At 48.5% G+C, this 26,847-nt stretch overlaps 2 protein-coding genes across 2 annotated transcripts in view; one reads left to right on the top strand and one right to left on the bottom strand.

The window, feature by feature from the left end:
- Positions 1–24,987, top strand: part of TCFL5 (transcription factor like 5) — a 451,726-nt gene extending 426,739 nt beyond the window's left edge. Inside the window, exon 6 of the mRNA XM_086932832.1 lies at positions 24,454–24,987. Within this exon, the coding sequence (XP_086788958.1) occupies positions 24,454–24,576 (123 nt within the window). The 3' untranslated portion in view covers positions 24,577–24,987. The remainder of the gene's footprint in view (positions 1–24,453) is intronic.
- Positions 24,988–25,397: 410 nt separating this feature from the next.
- COL9A3 (collagen type IX alpha 3 chain) overlaps positions 25,398–26,847 on the bottom strand; it is a 217,412-nt gene continuing 215,962 nt past the window's right edge. The window contains exon 32 of the mRNA XM_086929605.1: positions 25,398–26,471. Within this exon, the coding sequence (XP_086785731.1) occupies positions 26,287–26,471 (185 nt within the window). The 3' untranslated portion in view covers positions 25,398–26,286. The remainder of the gene's footprint in view (positions 26,472–26,847) is intronic.

Here is a 26,847-nt window from a genome sequence, read left to right as displayed (position 1 = left end):
AAGTCCTGTGCGCAGATCTCCTGAGCGTCGGCCAGATCCTTCGGCTGAGCAAGTCAGACTGTCACCTAGATGGTACAAGTCTTTGGACCATTGGCGAAATTCTGGGGCTACCAAACGTATGCAAGAATATGCCAGCCCACAACACAGGTCTCCTCCAGAATCAGGTAGAGGAGATGGACAAGCGTAGTCCTCCCAGGCGCAAATCACCTGTGAGAACACCAACCAGATCTCCCAGAAGATCCCGATCTCCCAGAAGAAGACCTCGGTCAGAAGATTGGAACAGATCTTGCTCTCCTAGACGGGAGGAGCGTTCAAAAAGATCGCGGGAGCGTAGGCACAGTGCTCACCGTAGACGTCGACGAACTCCGTCTACTTCATCTACCTCTTCTACCAGGTGGTCCAAGAGGGACTATTCCCCTACGTTAACGGACAGTCCTACGTCCAGATCCTCCCCAGTGGATGACATTGGCACGTATCTGGATGTCCTGCAAAGAGGAGCACTGAAACTGAACATTGAAATGTCTGTCCCTCAGGTAACAACGACAGTAATTTTTGAGACTTTACACAAGAAAGCCATCTCCCGTCCACTGCTGCCTTTAGTCCCGGGGATTATGGATCCTGTCAAAGAGGTTTTCCTAACTCCAGCGGCTATCAGTGCGGTGCCAGCCCGCATTCAGAAAAAATACAAACCGGCCTCTTCTGACACGGTTTTTGTAAAATCTGACCCTCCAGCAGACTCTGTAATTGTGGCAGCGGCGAGGAAGACGCCCCACCAGACAAGGACAGCAAATCTAAAGACTCCTGGGGTCGCAAGGTTTGCAACTCAGCTGCATCCACTCTTAAGGTTTCTAGTGCGGCTGCGCTTCTGGGTCGATACGACAGAGCCTTATGGGACTCCATGAAAAGGTTCAAATCCAAACTGCCAAAGGAAGACCAGCAGGATTTTGAAGAGACTGTGACAGAAGGATGTCTGGTGGCGAATCAGATGATAAGTACGGCTGCGGATGGTGCAGTACTTGCGGCGCATTCCTATTCACATGGGGTTTGTGCCAGGTCGGCCTGGTTGCGCCTTACAGGTCTGAAGCCGGATGCTCAGCATCGCATCCTTAATCTCGCCTTTTCGGGTTACGCTCTCTTCGGGGAACATGCTGATGAAGAGATGACCCGAATGAAGACGGAACTAGATACAGTGAAAGCGGTGGGTTTGGAGAAGAAAAAAGAATTCAAACGCCGCTTCAAGACCAACAGGGGGAGAGGGGCTCAACCGAGGGTTCAAACCCCTCAGTGGTCCCAAAGTAAGAACCAGGGGAAATCCCAGTTTGGAGGCAAACCCGGTAGAGGAGGTCACCAACAATCCTCTAACACCACAAGAGGAGGAAAGGCCTGAGCAGTGGCTTCCTCTGGCGCGTTACCCACTCCAGTCGGAGGAAGTGCTTCACAACACCTGGCAGAGTGGGTCAGCATCACATAGGGTCAGTGGGTGCTGAATATACTGCACAATGGATACAAGCTACGTTTCCGTGCTCCTCCGAAGAGCATTCCTCCAAAGAGCTCTTGCCCTCACCAGCTAAGCTTGCTCCGAAGAGAGGTGAAAGTCCTACTGCAAAAAAGAGCGATAGAGGAAGTTCCTCCCGCTCAAAGAGGAAAGGGAGTTTACTCCAGATACTTTCTTGTCCCCAAAAAAGATCAGGAGGACAAGTTCAGACCAATACTCGATCTGCGACTCTTAAACAAAGTCATCGTCAGACAAAAGTTCCGCATGCTAGCTCTTCACCAAATATGCCCACATCTTCAAGCCGGAGATTGGATGTGTTCGGTGGATCTGCAAGATGCGTACTTTCACATCCCTTGAGGTTTGTCGTAGGGAACAAGCACTACCAGTACAAGGTGTTACCCTTCGGTCTCAAGTCCGCACCACGAGTCTTCACCAAATGCATGGCAGTGGTGGCGGCTTTTCTTCACAAAAAGGGACTCTTCATCTAGCCATACCTGGACGACTGGCTCCTAAAAGGCCCATCTCCGGTACAGGTAACGCACAATCTACAACTGTGCCTGCACCAGCTACACAGGCTCGGCCTCCATGTGAACCTGGAGAAGTCAGTCCAGCGGCCTACACAGTCCATCCACTACCTAGGCTCCGTTCTGGACACAAGCTTGGGAAAAGCGTTTCCTTCGGAGGAGAGACTTTTTTCCATGAGTCAGAAATGTGGGATTCTGCTAGAGTCTCGGCTTCCAACAGCCCGACAAGTAGCATCCCTGCTGGGTTCCATGGCGTCCTGAATTTTTCTCATCCCAAACGCCAGGCTGAGAATGCGTCCTCTACAGCAGGCTCTAGAGGACCAGTGGGACCAAGCGACAGGACGTTGGGAAGATCGTATCACTCTTTCCCAAGCGATGAAAGATGCCATCAAATGGTGGACGTGGAGAAAGAATGTACTGGTGGGGGTACCGTTTCACCAACCCTTTCCATCCAAGTCTATAGTGACGGATGCCTCCCTGCAAGGCTGGGGAGCACACATGGGTCCGCTTCAAATTCAAGGCCAGTGGTCTGCGCAGGAGTAGACCTATCACATCAACATGCTGGAACTCAGAGCGGTATTCCTGGCTCTCAAAGCTTTCTTTCCAGCGATAGAGTCCAACTCAGTCCTAGTTCAGACAGACAATACGACCACCATGTTCTATCTGAACAAGCAAGGAGGCACAAGATCTCGCCCACTCTCTCGAGAGGCTCAGACAATCTGGCATTGGCTTCTCTCTCGAGGCCTCACGGTAGTGGCAGTGCACCTTCCGGGCGAGTTGAACGTAATAGCTGACGCACTCAGCAGGCACTTCGAAGATCAGCCAGACTGGGTGCTAAACGACGAAGTAGTAGAAGAGCTTTTTCGTTGCTGGGGTCGTCCATCCATAGACTTGTTTGCAGACGACGAAAACGCCAAATGCCACGCCTTCGCGTCAAGGTTCCACCGGCCAGGAACGCAGGGGAATGCTCTACTGATGGATTGGTAAGGGACATTCGCATACGCGTTTCCTCCCCTGACTCTGATTCTGAGAGTAGTTTCCAAGCTCCTCAGGTCGAACATGGAAATGATCCTGATAGCTCCGGACTGGCCGCGGCAGTGGTAGTACCCGGACCTTCTACATCTGTCTGTGTGTCCACACAAAGGACTCCCTTGCAGGCCGGACCTGTTGAGCAAGATGAACGGGAGGATAATGCATCCCAACCTCCCATCACTGAACAGCATGGCTCCTGAGGTCCTGCAATATGTGCATTTTAACTTGCCTCCCGAATGCATGAACATTTTAAAGGAGGCTAAGAGACTTTCGACGAGAGTGTCCTATGCGTTCAAGTGGAAAAGGTTCTACATATGGAGTATGGATCATCACTTAGATCCGACTAAAGGGCAGGAGGACGTCATCTTGCCATACCTCCTTTCCCTGGCAACGGCTGGTTTAAAGTACACTTCTATTAGGGTGCATTTGTCAGCCATAGTAGCATACAGAAAATCTCCTGATCAGATTTCTTTCTTTCAGGTTCCAGTGGTTAAGGACTTCCTTCAGGGGTTGAAAAAAGTGTTTCCCCCTGTGCGAAACCCTTCTCCTCCATGGGTATTGAACCTGGTTCTATCCATGTTAATGTCACCTCCTTTCGAACCCATCCACAAGGCCTCCTTGCAACATCTCTCTTGGAAGGCGGCCTTTTTGGTGGCGATTGCCTCTGCGCGCAGAGTAAGCGAAATACAAGCGCTCTGTGTGAAAGAACCATATACTGTCTTCCACCACAATAGAGTAGTCCTAAGGGCTCATCCATCTTTCTTGCCTAAAGTCATTTCTGATTTTCATATAAATCAGTCCATTTCCCTCCCTTCGTTTTTTCCAAATCCAACGACCCCGGCCGAGCGGTCACTTCACTCCTTAGATCTTAAGAGAGTGCTCAAGTTCTATTTGGAAATGACTAAAGGGATTAGGAAAACAGATCAACTGTTTGTGAACTATGGTTCAATGCGAACAGGTTTTCCAGCGACCAAGAGATCCATCTCCAGATGGATTGTCTCTTGCATTAAATTGGCTTATCAGCTTGCAGGCAAGCCTTTGTTGGGGTTACCCAAAGCGCATTCCACTGGAGGGAAGGACGCTACAGTAGCTTTCTTGCATGACATTCCAATGTCGGAAATATGCAAGGCGGCAACCTGGAAATCGGTTCATACCTTTACGAGGCATTACTGTCTCGAATCTGATTCCAGGGCCGATAATCAAGTAGGGCAAGCCTCCTTGAGGAATCTGTTTGGGTAGTCTATAACCTACTCAGACTTGTTGATGAAATTACTGTCTAATCATTCCTTTGCCCGCAGGGAAGAGGAGAGGCTCGCTATTCTATTCTAATGCTTATGACTATTGATGAGGATCCCCTGGAAGAGAAGGATTAGTTACTTACCTTTAATCCTAGTTCTCTTCCAGGGGCATCCTCATCAAAGTCATAAGCAACCCTCCCGCCTCCCCGGGCAAAGGATACTCTTTAATAAGGAGATATTGTTAACCTATTTGTTACTGGGTTTGTTTTCAGTCTCCGAAAAGAACAACTGACCTAAATGTCATCCCTGGGGCATGATGGGATACAGGGGGTCATGAGTGCCTTAAAGGCACGGTGTCAGTTTATTGCTATTCAGCTACAGGTTAGCTTTTCAGTCTTTTTAGACTGTGTGTTTGCAATGCAGCCTGGGAGCTTCCTATGCTTCCAGTGAGTTATGAGAATTTCTGCTGTTTTCTGAGCATTAAAACAGTTTCTAAACAATCTTTGGTGTTGTTTCTCATGCTGATTATTCATGAATGGTGGAAATTCTTCACAGCATATTTCAGCTCTGATGTTATTTGGCTGCTATTGCATGTTTTTATATATATATATGTTTATATATATATATATATATATATATATATGTATATATATGTATATATATGTGGGGCACATATAATATAGTGTTTCCGGGGTCCCGCGCATGGGCGGGAATATTCTAATGCTTATGACTTTGATGAGGATACCCCTGGAAGAGAACTAGGATTACAGGTAAGTAACTAATCCTTACTTACCTTCGGTAACGATATATCTGTAAGAAACAGTAGTTAGTATTAGATTCCTTACCGTCCCACCCATCCTCCCCGTTCTGGAAACCGATATCTAGGGTTAAGGTCATCCCCTTTCAGGGCCCTAGTTTTATGGCACCAGTGTTGGTTTTTATCATGGCTCTGCGTTTTCTGGCGCGGAAAAGCTGTGTATAAGAACTGACGTCAGCGCGCGAGGGCGTGACGTCTAAGTACTCCGACGACATCATCCCTACGCTGACGATGGACGCGGAGCCGCAGACGACGCCTACCGACGCGCAGGGGTACTGCTATGCAAAATTTTCCGGATCCAGTCTGACGCCTGGGGATATTCTAAGGTAAGGAATCTAATACTAACTACTGTTTCTTACAGATATATCGTTACCGAAGGTAAGTAACTTGTACTTTCCGAACCTTCCCTCCAGTGCGAGCACCCCCACCAGAGTGGGAACTCAACACAGTGCTAGCTCAATTAATGAAGCGTCCATTTGAACCGATCCATAAAGATGATCTCAAATTCCTCACCATGGAATTTCATCATTAAGGCCTCGTTTGTCACTCTGCAATTTGTAAATCCATTTTTGTTCTTTGATAAAAAGGAACCTTGATACATCAGTGATGTGTTTTGGAATAAAGGGTTGTTCCAACACTGTCCAGACCCAATCATCCGCTTTATGTTGGAATTTTAATAATTGTTTCATCAATCTTTTACCTTGTTTTTTGCACCTTGTATTGCTTTTATGTTCAAGAATGCGTAATTTAATCTTTCGGGTGGTCATTCCTACGGTGGCTCTTGAAGTGCATCCTTATTGTTGTTGGTTGCTCGCTTCAATGCATGTTTTACTAATTTCTTGGAATATTTCCTTTCTTGTAGCTGTTTAGACAAAGCTGTTGTGTGGTCAGCATATTTCTCCATGGTGGAGCAATTCCTTCGAAGTCGAAGGAATTGACCATATAGCAAGTTCTTATCGTATTCGACAATGTAACTTAGGAAATCATTCTTGTTGTTAAGCCAAGAGAGGAATTCAAGAATGGAATCAGAATTCCTTCTCCAGACTGCAAGCACATCGTCGATGTTAAGGATTTTCCTTTAGGTTGTTTGTATTTGTTTCTGTTTCTGTTGAATAGAAGGAATATATTTCCTTTTTTGACTGCTTTTTCTGTGGGATCATTGCGTTTTTGTAAGGTTACCTGGACCTGTAAGACCTGTGGAGTTCTACTGGTGTTTATTATGCTATATATGGGGATTTGGTCCACGCTAGGTCTCTAAATGTTCCCTTAGAACCTCCTTCTCTGTTACTTTGTTTCAGGACTACATCAGTCCCACTCCCTCTCCTCCGTCACACCATCCACCACATTCCCCTCTAGAAGGCATAGGGGATTTCCATGGAGAGGACTTCTAATAGATTCCATCTCCCTATGCCTGTTAAGCATGTGGACTTCTTCTTGTATGATTTTAAAGAGGAAGCTAGGGAATCCATGCTAACAATACCTATAATAGACTACATCTGGCAAGAGGGAGTGAAGATAATAAAGACCCCGGCCACGATACCACCAGTGCTCTGTTGCATGGAGAAGGAGTACAGGGCCCCAGAATATTCGCCTTCCTACCTGATAGGCCCCCCTAAACCGGATTCTGTTATTTCTCAGGCAGCACAAAGGAGATCAAAGAATCCGGCCACCCCTCCGGACAAAGAAGGGTGTAAGCTGGACATCATGGGGAAGCGTTTTCTCCACTATGGCTGCAACTTCCCTCAAGGCGGTCAACGCGTTGCCTATCATCGGCCGTTATGATTGACAGATGTGGTCAGACAAGGCCTTCTTCTAGACCTCATTCCTGAGGATTCAAGGCAGGAAGCCAAAGAAATCCTCTTAGAAGAAGAGCGGGCAACCTCTGAAGCAATCGACTGCGCTATGGACATAACCAAAACAGGGTTTCACCAATTGGAAAGAGCGGTAGTCTTGAGGCGCTAAGGGTGGTTGAAAGCCACTGTAGGAGAGTGGGGTCTGCAATCCTATGGTCACCCCCGATTTTTGCTTTTTGCTTCACTGGTTTACGACTTTACCTGGCTGTTGTCCTGCTAATCAGACCCACAGCCTAGCTGTCTCTCTCTAAATTGACATCCATGTACCTTAGGTGCATATCTAATTGGATACTGGGTCACCTTATCAGTCCCTGTACAGTGTACCTTAGGTACCCAGGGCATAGGTGCACTCAGGGCCTACCAGGGGCTGCAGCATGTATTATGCCACCCCTGGCTGGCCATCCAAATCTGACACAACTGGCTGATCAATCAGCTGGGGCAAGGTGGTGTAATCACCCTTTGCTTTAGATATAGTATACCTATATCTAACCCTAAAATGGACACATATCCTCCTATCAGTCACTCCTATGGCAGGCGTTATCAATCCTGAAGGCAGAGTGCTTGGAATTATGTGAGATGGTGCTCTAGCATGAGCTGAGCCTGTCTGCAGCTTTTGGAACCAAGTACTTTAGCTGTCTCCAGGATAACGCTATACCATATAATCTTAAGTGCATTATAATCCTTGCGGTTATTGCTAACTTGGGTATAGCATTATCAAAACATGTCGAGTAAGGTGTCATACGAATTGGAATACTACCCCCTCGCCAATTCTGGCGACGGGGGTAGCTTTCCACCCTTCTAGAGGGACACGACATGTATGTAACTGTGAACCCCGGTTAAAGTTAACTCGAGCCTCAGCATCACAAAATGGATGCTGCCACCACAGAGACAAGTCTGACCTCCTGCTGCTGGGAGTCCTTCCAGCGAGGGAGGCTTGGACAAAGGGTTTCCTGCCTTGGGAGGTGCTAGCACCACCCCAGACAGGATTTTGTGTATTGGGTAGGACAGGGCTGAAAGGAATGAGGCATATCTGAAAGAAACACGTTAGTGTTAGATTCCTTACCTTAGAATATCCCCAGGCGTCAGTCTGGATCCGGAAACTTTTGCGTAGCAGTACCCCTGCGCGTCGGTAGGCGTCGTCTGCAGGCGTCCCCTGCGGCTCCGCGTCCGTCGTCGGCGTCGTGCGCCGTGATGACGTCGCTGGAGTATATAGACGCCGCCTCCGCGCGCTGACGTCAGTTCTTCTTTTTTCCGCGCCAGTGGACGCAGATCTGAAGAGCAGTACTCCGGTCTTTTGACCAAGTTTTTCGAATTGTTATTTCACTCTTTGTGCCTGATAGGATGCCTGGGTTCAAGCACTGTGATGACTGTGAGCGCACGATGTCGGTCACAGACCATCACCGCCTCTGTCTCCGGTGTCTGGGCCCCGACCACGACGTGGACTCCTGCGTCGACTGCCGGGCCCTCACCAACAAGGCTAGGCGGGAGCGGTCCCGCAAGCTACTGGAGCTCCGGGTGTCGGCCCCACGTCGGGACCGGGAGCGGTCCCGGTCCGGCCGGAGGTCGAGAGAGCGTTCGAGGGAGCGGTCGCGGAGCCGCGCCGAGCGTTCCGGAAGTCGACACCACTCGTCAGGCTCATCAGGTAAGAAGCACAAGAAGTCGGGGCGTCGCCATCGTACCCCCGACTCCCCCGACGCTCGCGCGATGCGGCCGGGGGCTCGGGTGACCCCAACCCCGCGGCTCCACAAGAGTCGCCGGCGCGGCCTGCCTCATACCCTCCGGTCCCTGGGCACGGCGCGACGCCTGAGGAGATCGAGGCGTTCCTCATGGCCATGAGGGCGCTCGGTTCTCCGACTGGGCCTACGGCGCCTTCGGGCCCAGTGCCACCGTCTGGGGGCCCTAGCGGTTTGGGTGTCCCTGCCTCGGCGCCGTCGGGTGCTCCAACCCCGGCGCCGCAAGGGCCTTCGGGATCGGCGCCGGCTGGTCTTCCGGCCTCTCCGGCGCCGTTACCATCGGGGTTACCCCCGACGCCGTCCCCGCGCGGCGCCGGTTCTCCGGTGCCGGCTCCGGCCAGCAACGGGGCTCCGACGCCGGCTCCGGGCGGCGCCGTCCCCTTACCTTCCCCGACGCCGGACGCGGAGTCGGACCGGCGTCGCTCGACGCCGGGCTCGGCGCCGGTGGGGCCCATGAACCCCGAGGAGCCGGTCTACATCATTGACTCCGAATACGGAGAGGATGAAGAGTTCGGTGAAGGTTGGGAGGGGTCCGAGGACCCTCTGTCACGCGAGTGCCAGTATGACCCGGACTGGACAGGTGACTTGGGGAATGCCAGTGGACTGGACGACTCTCCTAACACTGGTTTGATCTCTCCTCCATCCGTGGCATCGGTGGAGGGAGCTGCATATTCAGTGGTGCTGATGAGGGCTGCCAAGGCCTTACACCTTGAGCTCCCCGTCGCGGCCGTGAGGCCTAACATCCTCACTGAGGTCTTCAAACCGCAGTCATGCCCACAGGAGCCACTGCTGCCGTTTAATGAAGCCTTGTCAGACGTTCTGTTGGGCACGTGGTCCAGGCCCGCTTCAGGTGCGCCTGTTGATCGGAACGTGGCCAGGCGCCACCGTCCTTGTCCGGACGACCCCAAGTTCCTGTCTACCCACCCCACTCCTGAGAGTCTGGTGATCCAGGCCTCGACCTCCCAGTCCGCCCGACCGGGAATCCAAGAGGTATGACCAGTTTGGCAAGAAGGTCTTCTCGTCCATTAGTTTGGGCCTGCGGTCTTGCAACACCGCTTGCCTCTTGGGCCGCTACACCCACTCTGTGTGGAATACGGTCGCGGAACTGCTGCCAGAATGCCCCATGGAGGTGCGGGCAAAACTCGGTCAGGCTGTGGCTGAGGGCCGAGATGCAGCTAAATATTCGATACGGTGTGGTCTTGATACGACCGACTCGCTGGGCAGAGCTATGTCAACGACGGTGGCGATTCGTCGCCACGCCTGGCTGAGATCCGCCAACTTTTCGGCAGATGTCCAGAATACGTTGATGGACATGCCGTTCGATGGCTGTCACCTGTTTGGTGATAAGGCGGACCACGCGCTGGAACGCTTCAAGGACTCCAGGGTCACGGCCAAGTCCTTGGGTCTCTCGACCCAGCGTCAGCAACCGGGTTCGTTTCGTCCCTTTCGTGGCCAAGGAAGGGGCTGTGAGAAGGTGGCCTGATATGCAGTGCTCACTATTCTAGTGAACACTATGTATCAGTCCAGCAACCCTTATTGATGATTGGTTGTAAGTCAACCTTATAGACCAGCTATCCTAGTAGCGTGGATACGAGCAGTCTAAGGCTAAAGACTCGAGAGGGCGTGTTAAGCCAGCTGTTATACCACATATACCCCTTGAACACCAAGTGAAAGGACACCACACAAGTGTTATGAAAATAAACAGTTATTTATTAAAGATCACAACAGCCCTGTACTCTTTATGAGGACAGGGTACTAAGCACAAACCAAAACTCTTACAAAAATACTTAAGTTAGCACAGTATATACAAATGCCCGAGGGGCACGGAAAACCATATACTAGAAAAGTGGAATGCGAAATTACTAGCAGGTACATACAGTACTAATAGGCTTTGGAATCGCTAGGACTTGACTATAGAATCGTTAGATTACTTCTAGGAGACCCAGGGGACTCGGGTGCAGTGTGTGCACTCTCACACGAGATGCGGGACAAAGTCTATGGTAGCTAGAATTTGCAAAGTTAGTGTTCTCGGGCGAACCCGACCTGGTAGGGAGAAAACGAAAGTAGATTCTGACCCTTGGATAGTGAGGCTATGCTGGGGCACCGAAATGCCGAAGTTACCTAGCCCAGGGGCTGCAGCTGCATAGGACTCAAAAGACGTCGGGAATCCTCGTTGACGGACCAGGAGCCTGGAAGAAAGAAGTTGCTGGCAGGCGACCAGTGAAGAAAGTTCGGTGGATCCAAGCCTGGATCGATGGAAGATGACACCTGAAAGCAGAGGGGACCAAGTTCGAGACTACTAGCCAGTAGTCAGTGGGCACCAGGAGGGCACCGGATGGTAGCCACCTCGACAAGGCGAGTGGGTGACGCTGTGCTCGAAGATCTCACGGACCAGGAGGCGTTGTCGGCGACCAGGAAGGAGGATCGAGCTGTCCCACGAAGATAGAAGCTGTCGGCGTCGCTGGACCCAGGATTGGGCAACAAAGCCTTGGCAAATTCAAGCCCACGCGGTGGACCTAAAATGGCGTCTGGAGTGGACCAGGAGGGTCCGGGGTGCCTCTCTTCAAGAAGGAAGCAAGGGCCAGTCTGGAGCAACCAGACCAGCAGCAGTGATGTCGTCGGGCGTCGTTCAGAAGGCCACAAGCCAGCCGGCTAGTAGCCAAACAACGCGGTGCACAGCAAACAGCAGAAGGGCCCCACGCAGATCGTGGAGATGCAGGGGGGCTGATCTTGGGTGCTGGAGCTGCGCAGGGTCGGGGCTTCTCGGACCCCAAAGCACTCACCCGTGGAGGACACGGTGGGCTTGCAGTAAAGATGTCGTGCAGTCTTGGCGATCGTCGGTCCCTCGAGGTCTCGTCGCACTCACGGTTCTCAGCTTTGCTGTAGAGGTGAGTAGAGGTCAGAGGTGCCAGGGAAGCCGGGTCTCGTCGAGCTGGGTCGTCGGATTCGTGATGAAGGACTTGCAGCAGACCGCAGTGTTCTTTAGGATGGTGCCTGCGGATGCAGGGTGACTACTCCTTAGCCACAAGGGAGAATCTTGATGAAGAAATCTTGAAGTCCTTTCGCAGAAAGTCGTGTCTTGATTCCAAAGATGATCTAATTTGAACAGGGGGCCCGCTCCCATCTTTATACTAAAAAAGGGGGCTGACCCGGTGACTAGGTCCTGCCTATGGGTGGGACTAGGTGGGGGGTGGTTACACCCCTCAGCCATGCCAGACTTCCCCAGGCCAGGGGCTGGTGTGCCCCTGGAACTGGTTCAGACCGGCCTATGCGTAGTGAGCACCGGGGTGCCACTCAGCAGTCACCTTCCTGAAAAGCCCTGCCTACCCAGGATACACAAAACCATGTCTGGGACGGTGCTAGCACCGCCCCTGACAGGAAACCCTTTGTCCAGGCTCCCCTCGCTGGAAGGACTCCCAGCTACAGGGGGTCAGACTCGTGTCTGTGGTGGCAGCATCCATTTTGTGGAGCTGAGGCTTCAGTTAACTTTAACCGGGGTTCACAGTTACATACATGTCGTGTCCCTCTAGAAGGGTGGAATGCTAACCCCGTCGCCAGAATTGGCGAGGGGTTAGTATTCCAATTCGTATGGCACCTTACTCGACATGTTTTGATAAAGCAATACCAAAGTTAGCATTTAACCGCGAGGATTATAATGCACTTAAGAGTATATGGTATGCGATATCATGGAACAGCTATTTGGACTTGGTTCCGCAAGCTGCAGACAGGCTCAGCTCATGCCAGAGCACCATCTCACACGATTCCAAGCACTCTGCCTTCAGGATTGTCAAGGCCTGCCATAGGAGTGACTGATAGGAATCTGTGTGTCCATTTTAGGGTTAGGTATAGGTATACTACACCTACAGCAAAGCGTGATTACACGACTTTGCCCCAGCTGTCATGCAGCCAGTTGTGTCAAATTTAAGAGGCCAGCCAGGGGTGGCATAATACATGCTGCAGCCCCTGGCAGCCCTGGGTACACCTATGCCCTGAGTTACAGGGTCTGATAAGGTGGCCCAGTACCAATTGGTAAATGCACCTAGGGTACATGTCGTAATTTAGAAAGAGAACAGCCAGGCTGTGGGTCTGATTGGCAGGCCCACAGCCAGAGAAAGTCGTAAACCAGTGAAACAAAAGCAAAAAATCTGGGTGATCATAGGATTGCAGACCCTACTCTCCTACAGGGGCGCCCCCACACGTGCTGCCAGCCACGCGCCGCAACAATCCTTTCAACGCGGTGGCGGCCGTGGAAACCGCCGTGGTGGCGGTCGGGGACAACGGCGGGGTCAGACCACACCTCCCCCCGCAGCATCAGCCTCAAAATCCTCCTAGTCCGTGCTTTCGGCCCCATGTGACGCCAGTGGGTGGCAGGGTTCGCCATCACCACGCTCACTGGCGCACGATCACTTCGGACAGGTGGGTGCTGCAAATCGTCCGAAGGGGCTACTCCCTCCCCTTCGAGACCACTCCTCCAGCCATGCCACCGCAGAACCACCGTGTGTCGGGGGACCACTTGACACTTCTGCAGGAGGAAGTTACGGCCCTCTTGGCCAAGGGGGCCATCGAGCGCGTTCCTCGGCCAGAAGTAGGGCGTGGTTGCTATTCCCACTACTTTCTGGTACCCAAGAAGGACAAGGGGGGCCTACGTCCTATCTTGGATCTAAGGAACGTCAACGGCTTCCTCCGGAAGGAGAAGTTCAAGATGTTGACGTTAGCTCAGGTCTTGGCTGCTCTAGACCCACAAGACTGGATGGTAGCGTTGGACTTGCAGGATGCCTATTTTCACATCCCCGTCCTGCAGGCCCACCGGCGTTACCTGCGGTTCACGGTAGGCCAGGAGCACTTTCAGTTTATCGTGCTTCCCTTCGGCCTTACCAGCGCCCCACGGGTGTTCACAAAGGTGATGGCGGTGGTCGCAGCCCATCTGCGCAGGTTGGGGGTCTCAGTCTTCCCCTACCTAGACGACTGGTTGTTGAAGGCGGGCTCGCCCCAGACAGTCGTCCACCACCTTCAGATGACGGCAGACCTCTTGCACGACCTGGGGTTCTCCATCAATGTGCCGAAATCACACCTGTGTCCCTCTCAAAAGCTCCTTTTCATCGGAGCGGTTCTGGACTCGGCGCAGTTTCGGGTTTATCCTCCGGAACGGCGGGTCCGGGATATTCAGGCTTTGATTCCCATCTTTCAGCCGCTATCCCGGGTTTCGGTCAGGTTGACGCTGCGGCTGCTGGGACTGATGGCTTCCTGCATCCTTCTGGTGCATCACGCCCGGTGGCGGATGCGGGCTCTGCAGTGGGACCTGAAGTTTCAGTGGGCCCAGCATCAGGGCAACTTGTCCGACCACGTCTTGATCTCGGAGGGCACTGCGAGACAACTGCAGTGGTGGCTTACGGACCGCGATTGGGTCAGGGGCAAGTCCCTCTCCCTTCCCCAACCGGAGCACGTTGTCGTGACGGACGCGTCCCTCCAGGGCTGGGGAGGCCACTTGGGAGAGGCGGAGATCAGAGGCATCTGGTCTCCGGCGGAGTCCCGGCTCCATATCAACCTGTTGGAGCTACGGGCGATCCGTCTAGCACTGAAGGCATTCCTCCCCTTTGTCAACGGGAGTGTAGTGCAGGTGTTCACGGACAACACCACCGCCATGTGGTACTGCAACAAACAAGGCGGGGTGGGGTCGTGGACCCTTTGCCAGGAGGCTCTGCGCCTCTGGCAGTGGCTGGAACGTCAGGGCGTGACTGACGGTTCAACACCTGGCAGGTTCCCTGAACGCCAGGGCGGACGAACTCAGCCGTCGGTGCTCGATGGATCACGAATGGCGTCTGAACTCGGACGTGGCGCAAGGTCTCTTTCTGCGATGGGGAGAGCCTTGGTTAGATCTATTCGCCACAGAAGAGAACGCGCAATGTCATCAGTTCTGCGCGTTGGAGTTTCCAAGACGGCACTCGCACGGCGACGCCTTTCGGCGCGAGTGGAGTTGCGGTCTGTTATACGCCTTTCCGCCTATACCACTTCTGCCCAGAGTGCTGAAGAAGATCAGGCGCGACCGGGCCCAAGTCATCCTTGTGGCCCCGGACTGGGCTCGAAGGTACTGGTATCCCGAGCTACTCAGCATGTCAGTCGGTCCCCCGATCCGCCTGCCCCTTCAGGAGGACCTTCTGTCGCAGCAGCAGGGGACGGTTCTCCACCCGAACCTGTCCAGTCTCCACCTCCATGCTTGGAGATTGAGCGGCGGCAGTTGAGGCCATTTGACTTGCCTCCTGAAGTCTGTGATGTAATTCTGGCAGCCAGGCGTCCCTCCACTAAGTCGGTATACGCCTGTCGGTGGAACAGATTTGTGGCATGGTGCACAGCAAAGGCTGTGGATCCACTCTCTGCCCCTCTTTCCGAGGTTCTTCTGTTTCTTCTCTCTCTTGCCCAGCAGGGCTCTGCTCTGGGCACTATCAAGGGCTACCTTTCTGCCCTTTCAGCCTTTTTAAGGCTTCCTGATCAGCCTTCTTTGTTCAAATCCCCGATTGTAACTCGATTCTTGAAGGGCATCACTCACATGTTTCCACCTGTTCCGTTTGTGATGCCTCAGTGGGATTTGAACCTGGTTCTGACCTTTCTGATGTGTGCTCCCTTTGAGCCCCTTCATTCTTGCCCTCTCCGTCTCCTGACTTTAAAGACGGCTTTCCTGGTTGCCATCACCTCTGCCAGGAGGGTGAGTGAGCTCCAGGCTCTTTCTGTCAAACCTCCTTTCTTGTCCATTCATCCTGACAAGGTGGTTCTGAGGACTAGACCTTCTTTCCTGCCCAAGGTTGTTTCGGCCTTTCACATCGGGCAGTCCATCACCCTCCCTTCCTTCTTCCCGCCTCCGCATCCTTCAAAGGATGAAGAGCGGCTCCATCGTCTGGACCCAAAACGTGCGCTTTCATTTTATATGGATCGCACACGCCAGTTCCGGGTGGATGACCAACTGTTTGTTGGCTACGTGGGTGCGAAGAAGGGACGGGCGGTCCATAAACGGACCATCTCTCGATGGGTCGTTCTCTGCATCAAAGCGTGCTACTCTTTGGCTCGAAAGGAGCCTCCTGTTGGGCTAAGGGCCCATTCCACTCGGGCCACGGCGGCTACTACTGCCTTGGGCCGGGGAGTCCCTTTGCAGGACATTTGCCAGGCGGCTACGTGGGCCTCGCTGCACACTTTCGCGAGGCACTACTGCCTGGACAGTCAAGTCCGGAGGGATGGCTTCTTTGGCCGTTCTGTCCTCCAGGACTTTCTGGTGTAGGAATGTATTGGTTCGCAGACCCACCACCGGGGTTGGTATTGCTGGGGTATCTATTCTAAGGTAAGGAATCTAACACTAACGTGTTTCTTTCAGATGAACAAGTTACTTACCTTCGGTAACGATATATCTGTAAGAAACATTAGTTAGTGTTAGATTCCTTACCGAACCCACCCATCCTCCCCGTTCTGCGAACTGATACCTAGGGTTAAGGACATCCCTTTCAGGGCCCTAGTTTTACATGGCACCAGTATTGGTTCTCTCATGGCTCTGCGTCTCCTGGCGCGGAAAAGCTGTGTACAAAGAACTGACGTCAGCGCGCGGAGGCGGCGTCTATATACTCCAGCGACGTCATCACGGCGCACGACGCCGACGACGGACGCGGAGCCGCAGGGGACGCCTACCGACGCGCAGGGGTACTGCTACGCAAAAGTTTCCGGATCCAGACTGACGCTTGGGGATATTCTAAGGTAAGGAATCTAACACTAACTAATGTTTCTTACAGATATATCGTTACCGAAGGTAAGTAACTTGTTCGCCTGGGGCACACAAGGTGTCCCTGTGCATACACCGGTCTAAACCAGTTCCTGGGGCTCTCCAGCCCCAGCTCTGGCGCAAGACCGGACAAAGGATAGGGGGTGTAACCACCCCCCTTCCTGGTCCCACCCAGAGGAGGGACCTAGTCGTAGTACAGCCCCCTTTAGCAGGATAAAGGTAGGAGCTGGTCCCATTCCAAATTAGATTAATCCTGAACTGAAACTCTACAAGAAACTTTCTGAACCGAAGACTGAAGAAATCTCCCTTGTGGTCAAGGAGTGTCCACCCTGCACAAGCAGACACCATCAGCGTCCAGCGGCTTCCCTTTGTCGTCTTCCCTCGAGGATCCAGACTTCAGAGCCCGACGAGACCCGGATTCCCAGACCTCTCCGACCTCTACCTACATCTGCAGCACAGCTGTGATCCGTGTGTACGACGAGACACGTGGGACCGACCATCTTGGAAGAAGCAGCACTTCGCTCCAGCACAACTTCTGAGGTAACCTCGACCAAGTGCTTTGGGGACTGAGAAGCCCCAGCCCCGAGCAGCTCTTGCACCGAAGACCAGCCCTCCAGCATCCACGAGATCTGCGTGGGGCCCTTCTGCCTGTTTGCTGCTCGACGCTTTGTCTGGTCACTTGCCGGCTGGCTAGTGACCTAGACGACGAACCTTGAAATCCAATCTGCTGGTCTGGTTGCTCCAGACTGGCCCTTGCTTCCCTGCAGAGGAGAAGCACCCCGGACCCTCCTGGTCCGCACCAGATGCCTTTTCCACTCACCGCGTGGGTTGCCTTCGCCAAGGCCTGTTGACGACGAATCCGGATCCAACACCGCCGACAGCGAGAGCCTGCGTGGGACAGCTCGTGCCTCCATCCTGGTCGTCGAAGACACCACCTGGTCAAAGTGGCTGCAGAGTCAAGCGTCCACTCTTCACATGATCGCGACAACAGCATCTGGTTCCTTCCTGGTTCCACTCCAGTCACTGGCTAGTGACTGTGAACATTGTCCCCTCTGCTTTCAGGTCTTCATCTTCCTTGATCCACCCTTGGATCACTCCGGACATCTTCCATCTGGCCGCCTGCAGCATCTTTTCTTCCAGGCTCCATAGACTTCAACGCGGAAACTCGACACAATTTGACACCTATGCACCCGTGGGTGAGGTAACAAGGGCATTTTGGTGCTCAAGGGTAGATTGACTCTCCTAGTGCCCAGATTTCCAGTCGTTTTAGTCCTAGCTAGTCGGAACTGTCTAATACTTACCTTTTCGTAATTTGTACTGTCCATTGACTTTGTTACGCATCTCGCGTGTGAGTTCACACTCTGTACACGCGTCCCGTGGCCTCCTATTACTTACCTCAGGTTAGGATAGTGTAGTACCAGCGATCCTACAGCCTCTGGACAGCTCCATTCCTTCTATCGATATCCTTATATCATTTCCTTAGTATTTGGTTTGTCGTGCCCCTAGGGCACCATTGTAATTTGTGCAACTTAACATATTTTTCTTAAGAGTCTTGTCATGTGCTTAGCCCTCTGATCTCATAAAGAGTTCAGAGGTGTATGTTAGTTAATAAGTATCTTGTTTATTTTCATAACTACCTGTGTGGTGTCCTTTCATTTGGTATTCAAGGGGTTATATGTGGTAAAACAGCTGGCTTCACATGCCAAAAGAGTTTAGCTTAAGACTGCTTTGTCCATGCTACCATTAGGATAGCTGGCCTATAAGGTTGACTTACAACCAATCACCATAATCGTTGTTCGGACTGATACAAGGTGATCACTAGAACTAGTGAGCATCATATATCAGGCCAACTTCTCACAGTCAGGACCGGTCTTGCTACCTCAAAACAGTCCATCTCTAGGTGGATTGTGTCCTGTATACAATTGTGTTACCAAAAAGCTAATAAGACCTTAGGGGGTAAACCTAAGGCTCATTCCACCAGGGGCAAAGCTGCCACGACTGCTTTGCTGCGTAATGTTCCAATTGCAGAAATCTGCAAGGCGGCCACTTGGAAGTCGGTCCATACCTTTGCTAAGCATTACTGTCTGGACACTGATGCCAGGACAGACGCTCAGGTTGGGCAGGCTTCGCTGCGAAATCTGTTCGCACAGTAGTGGTGTTATTTCTCTTCTCTCCACTGCCGCTTTGGTGTGGGGATGGGCTTGCCATTCTATTCACTAGATTATGACTATACACAGAGATCCCCTACTACAGAAGGAGTAGTTTCTGTCCTGGAACTCCATGCCTAGATTATGACTATAACAGAGATACCCCTACTACAGAACTGGAGTTACAGGACAGAAACTACTCCTTCTTGAGGTTCGTAGTGGTACACGACCACTATCCGTACCAAGTTATCCCGTTTGGCCTCAAGTCAGCACCCAGGACATTCTCTAAGTGTATGGCAGTAGTGGCTGCCCATCTACGGAAATGCAATATATTTGTATACCCATATCTAGACAATTGGTTGATAAAGGCATCTACCTTTCAGGAGACTCTGCTTCACTACAATTGGACTTGCAGCCTCCTTTTCACCCACACAAAATCAGCCTCCGTCCCAGTACAGTTAATACACTACCCAAGGGCTTCCAGCACACCTTGCAAACAAAAGTGTTTCCTTTGGAGGAGAGACGCTCATCAGTCCTTCGGAAGGCCCCATCTTTCATGAAAGAGTCTTATCACTGTGAAAACAGTGTCCTCTCTCCTCGGCTCGATGGCCTCTCACATTTTTTCTCAGACCAAATGCCCATCTCCACATGAGGCCCCTACAGAAATGCCTGGGGACCAATGGGACCAATTGACAGGCAATGGGGACCACATGATTCAGCTATCCCCTTACGCAGGCTGACCTTAAAATAGTTGTGCTTTCCAACCAACATTCTCTGAGGTACAGCATTGCATCAGGAAACTCCTCCTCAAACCATCGTCACGGATGCCTCACTACTAGGATGGGGACCACCTCCAAATTCAGGGCACATGGTCACAGGGAGAATCAACATACCATGTCAATCTCTTGGAGCTGCGTGCAGTCCATCTGGCGCTGAAGGCTTTTAATCCATCCTTCCTTCAAGTCCAACTCCCTACTTGTTCAGACGGAAAATACAACAACCAAGTACTACCTCAACAAGCAGGGAGGGATGAGGTCCAGAGCTTTGTCTCACGAAGCCCAGACAATCTGGAAATGGCTTCTGGCCAGAGTTCTTACAATCGCAGCAACTCACTTTCCAGGGCTACGGAATGCTCAAGCAGATTCTCTCAGCAGGCTCCTCCAAGAGTGGATTCTAAGTGATGATGTTGTTCAAAACATCTTCAACCTCTGGGATACCTCAGCCATAGACGTGTTTGCCACAGCAGAAAACACAAAATATTAAACCTTTGCATCGAGGTACTTCCAGCCAGGGACACGGGGGAATGCCCTATGGATCAGCTGGTCTGGCAGATTTATCTATGCTTTGCTGCAGACCCTGGTCCCAGCAGTCCTCGCAAGCTGTCCTACTAGAGAGCCAAGATGATCCTCATAGCTCCTGAGTGGCCTCGTCATTGGTGATTCACAGACCTCCTTCACCGGTCCGTCTGTCCACATCTCAGACTACCACGTAGACCAGACCTACTGACGAAATTTGGAGGCCAGATTGTACACCCAAACCTCTCCTCTTTGATTTTGGCAGTGTGGCTCCTGAGCTAGTGCAGTATGGTCATTTGAACTTACCACAGGACTGTATGAATATCCTCAAAGAGGCCAAGCGCCCTTCCAAATGTTTCATATATGACTTCAAATGGAAGATATTCTGTATTTGGTGTTTGTATAAGGACCCTACCATTTGACAGGGCGATGTCATGCTTCCATACTTACTCCATTTGGCTCAATTTGGCTTGCAATTCCCTTCTGTAAAGGTTCACTTGGCAGCTCTTACTGCCTACAGAAAAATGTCCTTCACAAACCTCTTTCTTTAGACTCCCCATCATTAAGGATTTCTTCGATTTGAAGAAGTTCTTTCCTCCCATTGGGCACCCTTCCCCTCCTATAGCTATATGTAGTCCTTTCATGCCTTATGCAGGACCCCTTTGAGCCCATACACAAGGCATCTCTCCACACCTGTCTTGGGAAACCACTTTCCTTGTGGCAATCACATCTGGCTGCAGGGATAGTGAGATCCAAGCACTCTGTTCACATGAACCATACACTGTATTTTATTCTAGGAAAGTGGTCGTGAGGACTCACCCAAAATTCCTCCCTAAGGTAGTTTCAGATTTCCATGTCAACCAGAGAATATCGTTAACCACTGTTTTTGAGAATCAACCTATTCCAACAGAAAGAACTCTCCACTCCCTGGATGGGAGGAGCGTTCTTAAATTATTTCTAGACAAGACAAAGGACATCCAGAGATCAGGCCAATTGTTTGTTAACTACAGTCCACTCTGTACAGGCTTAGCCACCTCTAAGCAGTCCATTTCCTGATGGACAGTCTCTTCTATTTTGCTCTGCTATCAGAAAGCTAACAAAACACTTTCAGCTAGACCAAATGCACAATATTGCTCTTCCAGAAAGTTGCTAAGCAGCTACCTGGAAATCAGTTCATACATTCACCAAGCACTACTGCCTAGATTCTGATGCTAGAGCAGATACTCAAATAGGACAAGCTTACTTCAGAAATCTATTTGCTAAAATTATGTAGTGTATCCTCGGTCTCCTCCACTGAGCAATGTGGGGATGGGCTTGCTACTCTCTGAGAGAAAGGATCGTTTCTTACTTGTACATCCCGTTCTCTCATTGGGGTATTTCCATGTTTCAAATTGGCTGATTTAGTTAAATAACCATTTGAACCTATTTTAAAATTCAGCATTTATCCCGGAAGACTGCATTTCTACTAGCAATTACTTCAAGAAGATGAGTATGGGAATTTTAGGAGTATGCTATACAAGAACCATAACTGCTTTCCTTAAGGATAAAGTTATCCTTAGAACGAATCCTGAGTTCGTTAACAGAGTACTATTATCCTTTTATTTAAATGAGTAGGTATGTATACCTACCAATTTCTCACAAACCATCAACAGCAGCAGGAAGAGTACTACAATCTTTAGATGTCAAATAATGTCATACGTTCTGTTGATTACAACTAAAACCATTTGTAATTCTGATGAGCATTTGAAGCTTCTGGATAGTCTAATAAAAGTAAAACCTTGACAAAACAAGGAAACTTCAGGTGGATTCGCTGGGAAATTCAGGAGTCGCTGTTCACTCTACAAATCATCTTATTCATTTATTTAAAATGCAAGAAATGAGAGGCAAATATCAGGCAATGTATAAGAGCTCTTTCGACCAGAGGGTAAACTTCTCAGGGATATCTGTGAGAGATTTTTGTAGATTAGCTAGAGTTCCACCCACTCTTTTTTCAGGTTCTACTGCCTGTATATGCACTCGAGGATGGAGACATAAGTGGGTACAGCAGTGCTAAAAAACCTTTTTGCTTGAGCTGTGTCTCATTCCCATCATCCACCAATCTTTTAGACTGGTGTGCGAATCTGTATTGAAGCATATGAATGAATAAAAAAATCCAGACGAAGAAAATAATTTACTTAACCTGCAACTATAGTTCTCCAGTAATATGGGCATATTTATAAATATGTCATGCAGCCACCTTGCTGCACTGCGTGACACGGAAAGGGCAGAGATGTGCCGTATTTAACACAATAGGGCACATTCCTGCCTTTTCCCAGCGCTGACAGTGACAGTTTTTGAATGTATATAATTTCTGTTGTTGCATAATCAGCATTAGTGGGTTAAATCAGTAAGCCCACATGATTTCATTCTCTAAGTGACTTTGAAATTCTTTTGTTTACTAAAATCCCTTGAAGGTACCTTCACCCTATCATTTTCCCAGCGCTGGCACACAATGTGCTGCTAGTGCCAATGCAGGCACCCTTGTGTCGTGCAAGGGTTCCTGCATTGTAAGCAAGATTGTTGTTGTGCAGGAAAGGACACCTTCCTGCACAAAACAATCCCCTGAGGCATTTTCCTCTTTCTATGTGTGATGCAGAATCCAACACACATAGAAAGAGAAATACATGAGGAGGAATAAAGATATTTCTCCTTGTGCCTCCCCTGAGGAAGAATAGCCGTTTTGAAGCATTTCCAGGTCTATCACTTAGGGTAAATCTGGGAATGCAGCAAAATCCACAGGTGTTGCGTAGGAACACCCACGCAACACCCATGGAACGCCTCCCTGGGGCAGAGGAACAGATTGCAGCAATCTGTGTGGGTTCAGATTTGTCATGCACTCTGGGCCACTCAAGGTGGCCTGGCGTGGCTTGATAAATAGCACTTGTATTTATTTATTTTATGCGTTTTTGTATAGCGCGGACTTTACCCGGAGGTGTCAGAGAGCTTCACAATAGGAACAGATCTGATACATGAGGAGAACATTACAAGTGAACAAATTACAAAAGCAAACGTAAAGTTACATGCAACCAGTTGCATGGTGCCAAAGCGACACAACCCATTAATACATAAGGCCCTTAGTATCTATTATAGTTTCACATGCAATCCATCCATCTCTCTTAAGTGTTAGGCTTAACACAATAGAATCTTTGAAAAACTGGCAATTGTAGCGACACTGGTGAGTAAGTGGTCTCTCTCTCTCTCTCTGCCATTCTGGCTAGAGTTCAGGTCAGGTAATAAGTTACATAGATATATATATATAATTTCGCAACTTGCCTCGTCGCAGGGGGAGCACACAAGAGCTGGTGCCATCAACGGGATCAAGGCAGTATCCCGTCACAATATCCTCACAAGTTCAAGTTTTATTTCTTAGCTGCGATGACCGTCATCGCAGCTAAGAAATAAACGCTGTTGAAAAGTCCCCCGAGTGGAGTGCCATCATTGTTGAACTTGTGAGGAGATTATATATATATATATATATATATATATATATATATATATATATATATATATATATATATATATATATATATATATATATACATATACATATACATATACATGTATACAATAAATTGTTCGGTGTTAATTGATGTAGTTGAGGGACTCCTGTCGTACGTTATTCCACCAAGAGTTCCAAGCCTGATAACAGAATGTTCAAGCATGTGAATCTATGAAGGGTGCCTATGCCGCAGAACTATAGTCTCTGGTAATTAATCTTCCTTCTTCCTCAGACCAATCTTTATTGAAGTCCTAAGCCTGCCTTGCTCCTCACCATTGAAAACAATGAGGACGTTTTTGCACAGTAGCTTTGAAAATGTCTTAATTATAATAAACTGCCACTTAAAAGGCATGATGGTATTCTAGTTGATGTAAGCCTCCTTAAATTTATCAGTGTCAGTTTCCCCCCTCAACGTTTTTCAATAATAAAATGGAAGAAAAAGAGGTATGTGAAAGAGTATATCTGGTTACTTGTCTCACTCTAGAGATCTTTAAATCAAAAAACGAAATGTATTGCCATTTAGATAAATTGGCTTGTCTAAAGAAAACTTGCACATTTGAAAAGACCCTGAATGTGGGCTAGACTACTCAGTATCTTTGATTTTAATTATTCCCCTGTAGGAAAACCAAGATTACAGATAAGTATATTTTCCATTAACTTGTCTCTCTAGTTTGTGGCACATCAGCAAAGGTTGAGAAGAAATGAGAGTTACTGTTTCCCAACTCCTCTAGCTCTGTGCTTGATCACTTCCTTAATTGACCAAGAATATCCTAGTGTCCGCTCATTTTAGTTTTACAGTTATTTAACATAGTTTATTGCAGTGGGGATTATGTATTCAAATGAAGTTGTAATGAATGAGACAGTTGGTGCTAAACCGCAAATTAAAGCAGTTGTGCGTATCTTGTTAGGTTGGTACTTTGACATTCCTAGATAAACATAGGGCTTCTACTTCTTCAAGATGCAATCTTAACAGTAAACTGAAAAATAAGGTACCTATTGGTATTTTGATTTTTTTTTTTTAGGAATTTGAAAGCGTATTTTGTGGGAAAACAGGCAGACGATTAAAACTTTCTCGATCGGAATCAACAACTACCTGTCCAGTGCAGGAAAATATGCAGAGCAGCTCCGCGATAGAGATCAAGTAATTTGAGATCATGTTTCAGTCTTCTTGGAAACAACTGTACATCACATTCGAATACTTTGCTTTTGTTCCCAGAGGACGTTGGACTTTGCATGCACACCAAGTTAACACAAATGATAGTAATTAAGTCACTGATGATATCGCTGTCACTTGCACAAACATTTTGTACAAGAAAAAGACCAGTGAATAATCAGAAAATCAGTCTTTCTACTGAACTCAGAAATAATTGAAACTGCTACATAAATATTTATTTGTATCCTCTGGATCTTGAGGAGCCAATGCACCCAGTTAGATCAGCAAGTGTCCCATTTGCTTTTGCATTTCCATCAGGTTTCTAATATTATATAATTTGTTAATATTTATAGACTGCCCAACACACAGCACGTAGATGAATATTTAAGAATCCTAAAAAATCTATATAATTTATATTAGATGTGCATACATGATCTTAAGATCTGAGTTTCTAATTGTGCGCAATAGCATCAAAACATTTGTTTCTGGATGTAGATTAGACAGTTATCTGTCACTATACTTTAAGGTGCAAATGCATGAGATGTATAGAAATGTAAAATCTTACTGAAACTGAAATGTGCAATGTTGTTTGCATCAGTTTTAAAATGCCTTGCTATTTCAAATAAACTATTTCCCTGCAAATTGTGTATGCTGAATTAGTGCAGACACAACATAAGTAACAATCATTTTTTATGCACACTGCGTATTTTCATATATGAAAGTTATGCTGTTACTTGTTAACAAACTACGATGTCTGGAACATAAAGGGTTTTTTGTGTACTGAAAGTGGCTTTATTCATTTCTTACAACAGATGATGCTAATAGGTTTATTGTACATACAATATCACCCAAAAATAAATACTATTTTTAAATCACGGATATTCACAAGTTTTCATCAATTTATTTTCCACAATACAAAAGTAAAGAATTTCCTAGAGTTTGGTAGATCACCATAGAATGCCTTGATTTGCATGCCTGATATTAAGATTTCACCAAAGGTTTTTGTTTTTTTGTTTTTTGAAAGCCCTTGGAAAAACCTGTATTTTATACATTACATGACAATCTTTAAACTGATTTCAAGGAGGATCTCGCCTTTGCTGCTTAGATATTGAAATAACTTATGTGGCTCTCAGTAAATGTTTGTGACAGTCTAATCCAAATTTCTGCACAATGTTGTAGAACATCATTTATTGTAACATGATAATATACAAAAACTCCCTTTTTAATTTTATTTATATACACGTATTGCAGGTCTTGAGAAGTTTGTTTGCGAGATATTTAATATTTGCAAGATATGGTAAACACTTCATGTTCAGTCTGCAAATTAATGTCTGAAACCACAAGTAACGGGCACCTATAGAAAATGAATTCAAGCTTTAGTAAACATGTAGAGGGTTGGTGATTTGGGATCAAATGGAGCCACCTTCCTGGGTTTCTTCAGCAGTGGGGGCAAAAATGAATTCAAATGTTACATTTTGTTTTAGAGAAGCCAAACGTGTTTTAAGCATCTTATGTTGTGGCAAATTGCATTCATCTGATAAGTTCTTGTTTCATCGAGCTGAATAACTCGTAGAGTTCCCATTTTATGTTTTAAAGTACAATTGAAGGAAGATGTGTCCGTTTATCTCAAAAAGGATTCAATGTCAAACAGCTCGACGTTTTGTTCAATATTCAGTCACTCTTTTTCTCTGTTGGTTCCGTATTAAGATTTTTTAGGACTCCCAGATTTTACTGCTGCAACAGCCCCCTGGCATGCTGATGTGTCACAAATTCCTGGAGTCCCTTGAGCACCGACAGCACCGGGTGTACCAGAATCACCTGGGAAGCCAGGCTCACCATGTGCTCCATCACGACCATCCCTGCTAGTTCCAGGAACGCCTTGCAGTCCTTAAAAGAAAGAATATTATATTGTGATTCTTTGTACGAGAGACTCTTATAATGTACTCCTATAATATTTACCATGCGTCACACAATGATAACCCCTAAATTACTGGTAATAACCATAATGTTCAAACAGTCTTATGATTGCACAGTTGTTCATAGTTAAGGGATGTCTAGCGGTTAAAGCTCAAGTTTCACAATAAATGATCTTCATCTAGGACAAAAAAACGCCACCCATCCCTATTTTGCTAACAATAATTTAATGATAGTTTGTGATTTCTTTTCAACAGAAAGCCATGTGTTATTTCCTGTTTACAATGCTGGGTAAGATGTTCAAAATTTTTAAATATAAATTATAACTGTAATATTTGCCAACTAAATA

The sequence above is a fragment of the Lissotriton vulgaris genome, chromosome 7, assembly GCF_964263255.1.
Source record: "Lissotriton vulgaris chromosome 7, aLisVul1.2, whole genome shotgun sequence".
Classification (NCBI taxonomy): domain Eukaryota; kingdom Metazoa; phylum Chordata; class Amphibia; order Caudata; family Salamandridae; genus Lissotriton; species Lissotriton vulgaris.
The sequence above is the reverse complement of the archived record's forward strand: the minus strand, read 5'-3'. Positions and strand labels throughout refer to the sequence as shown.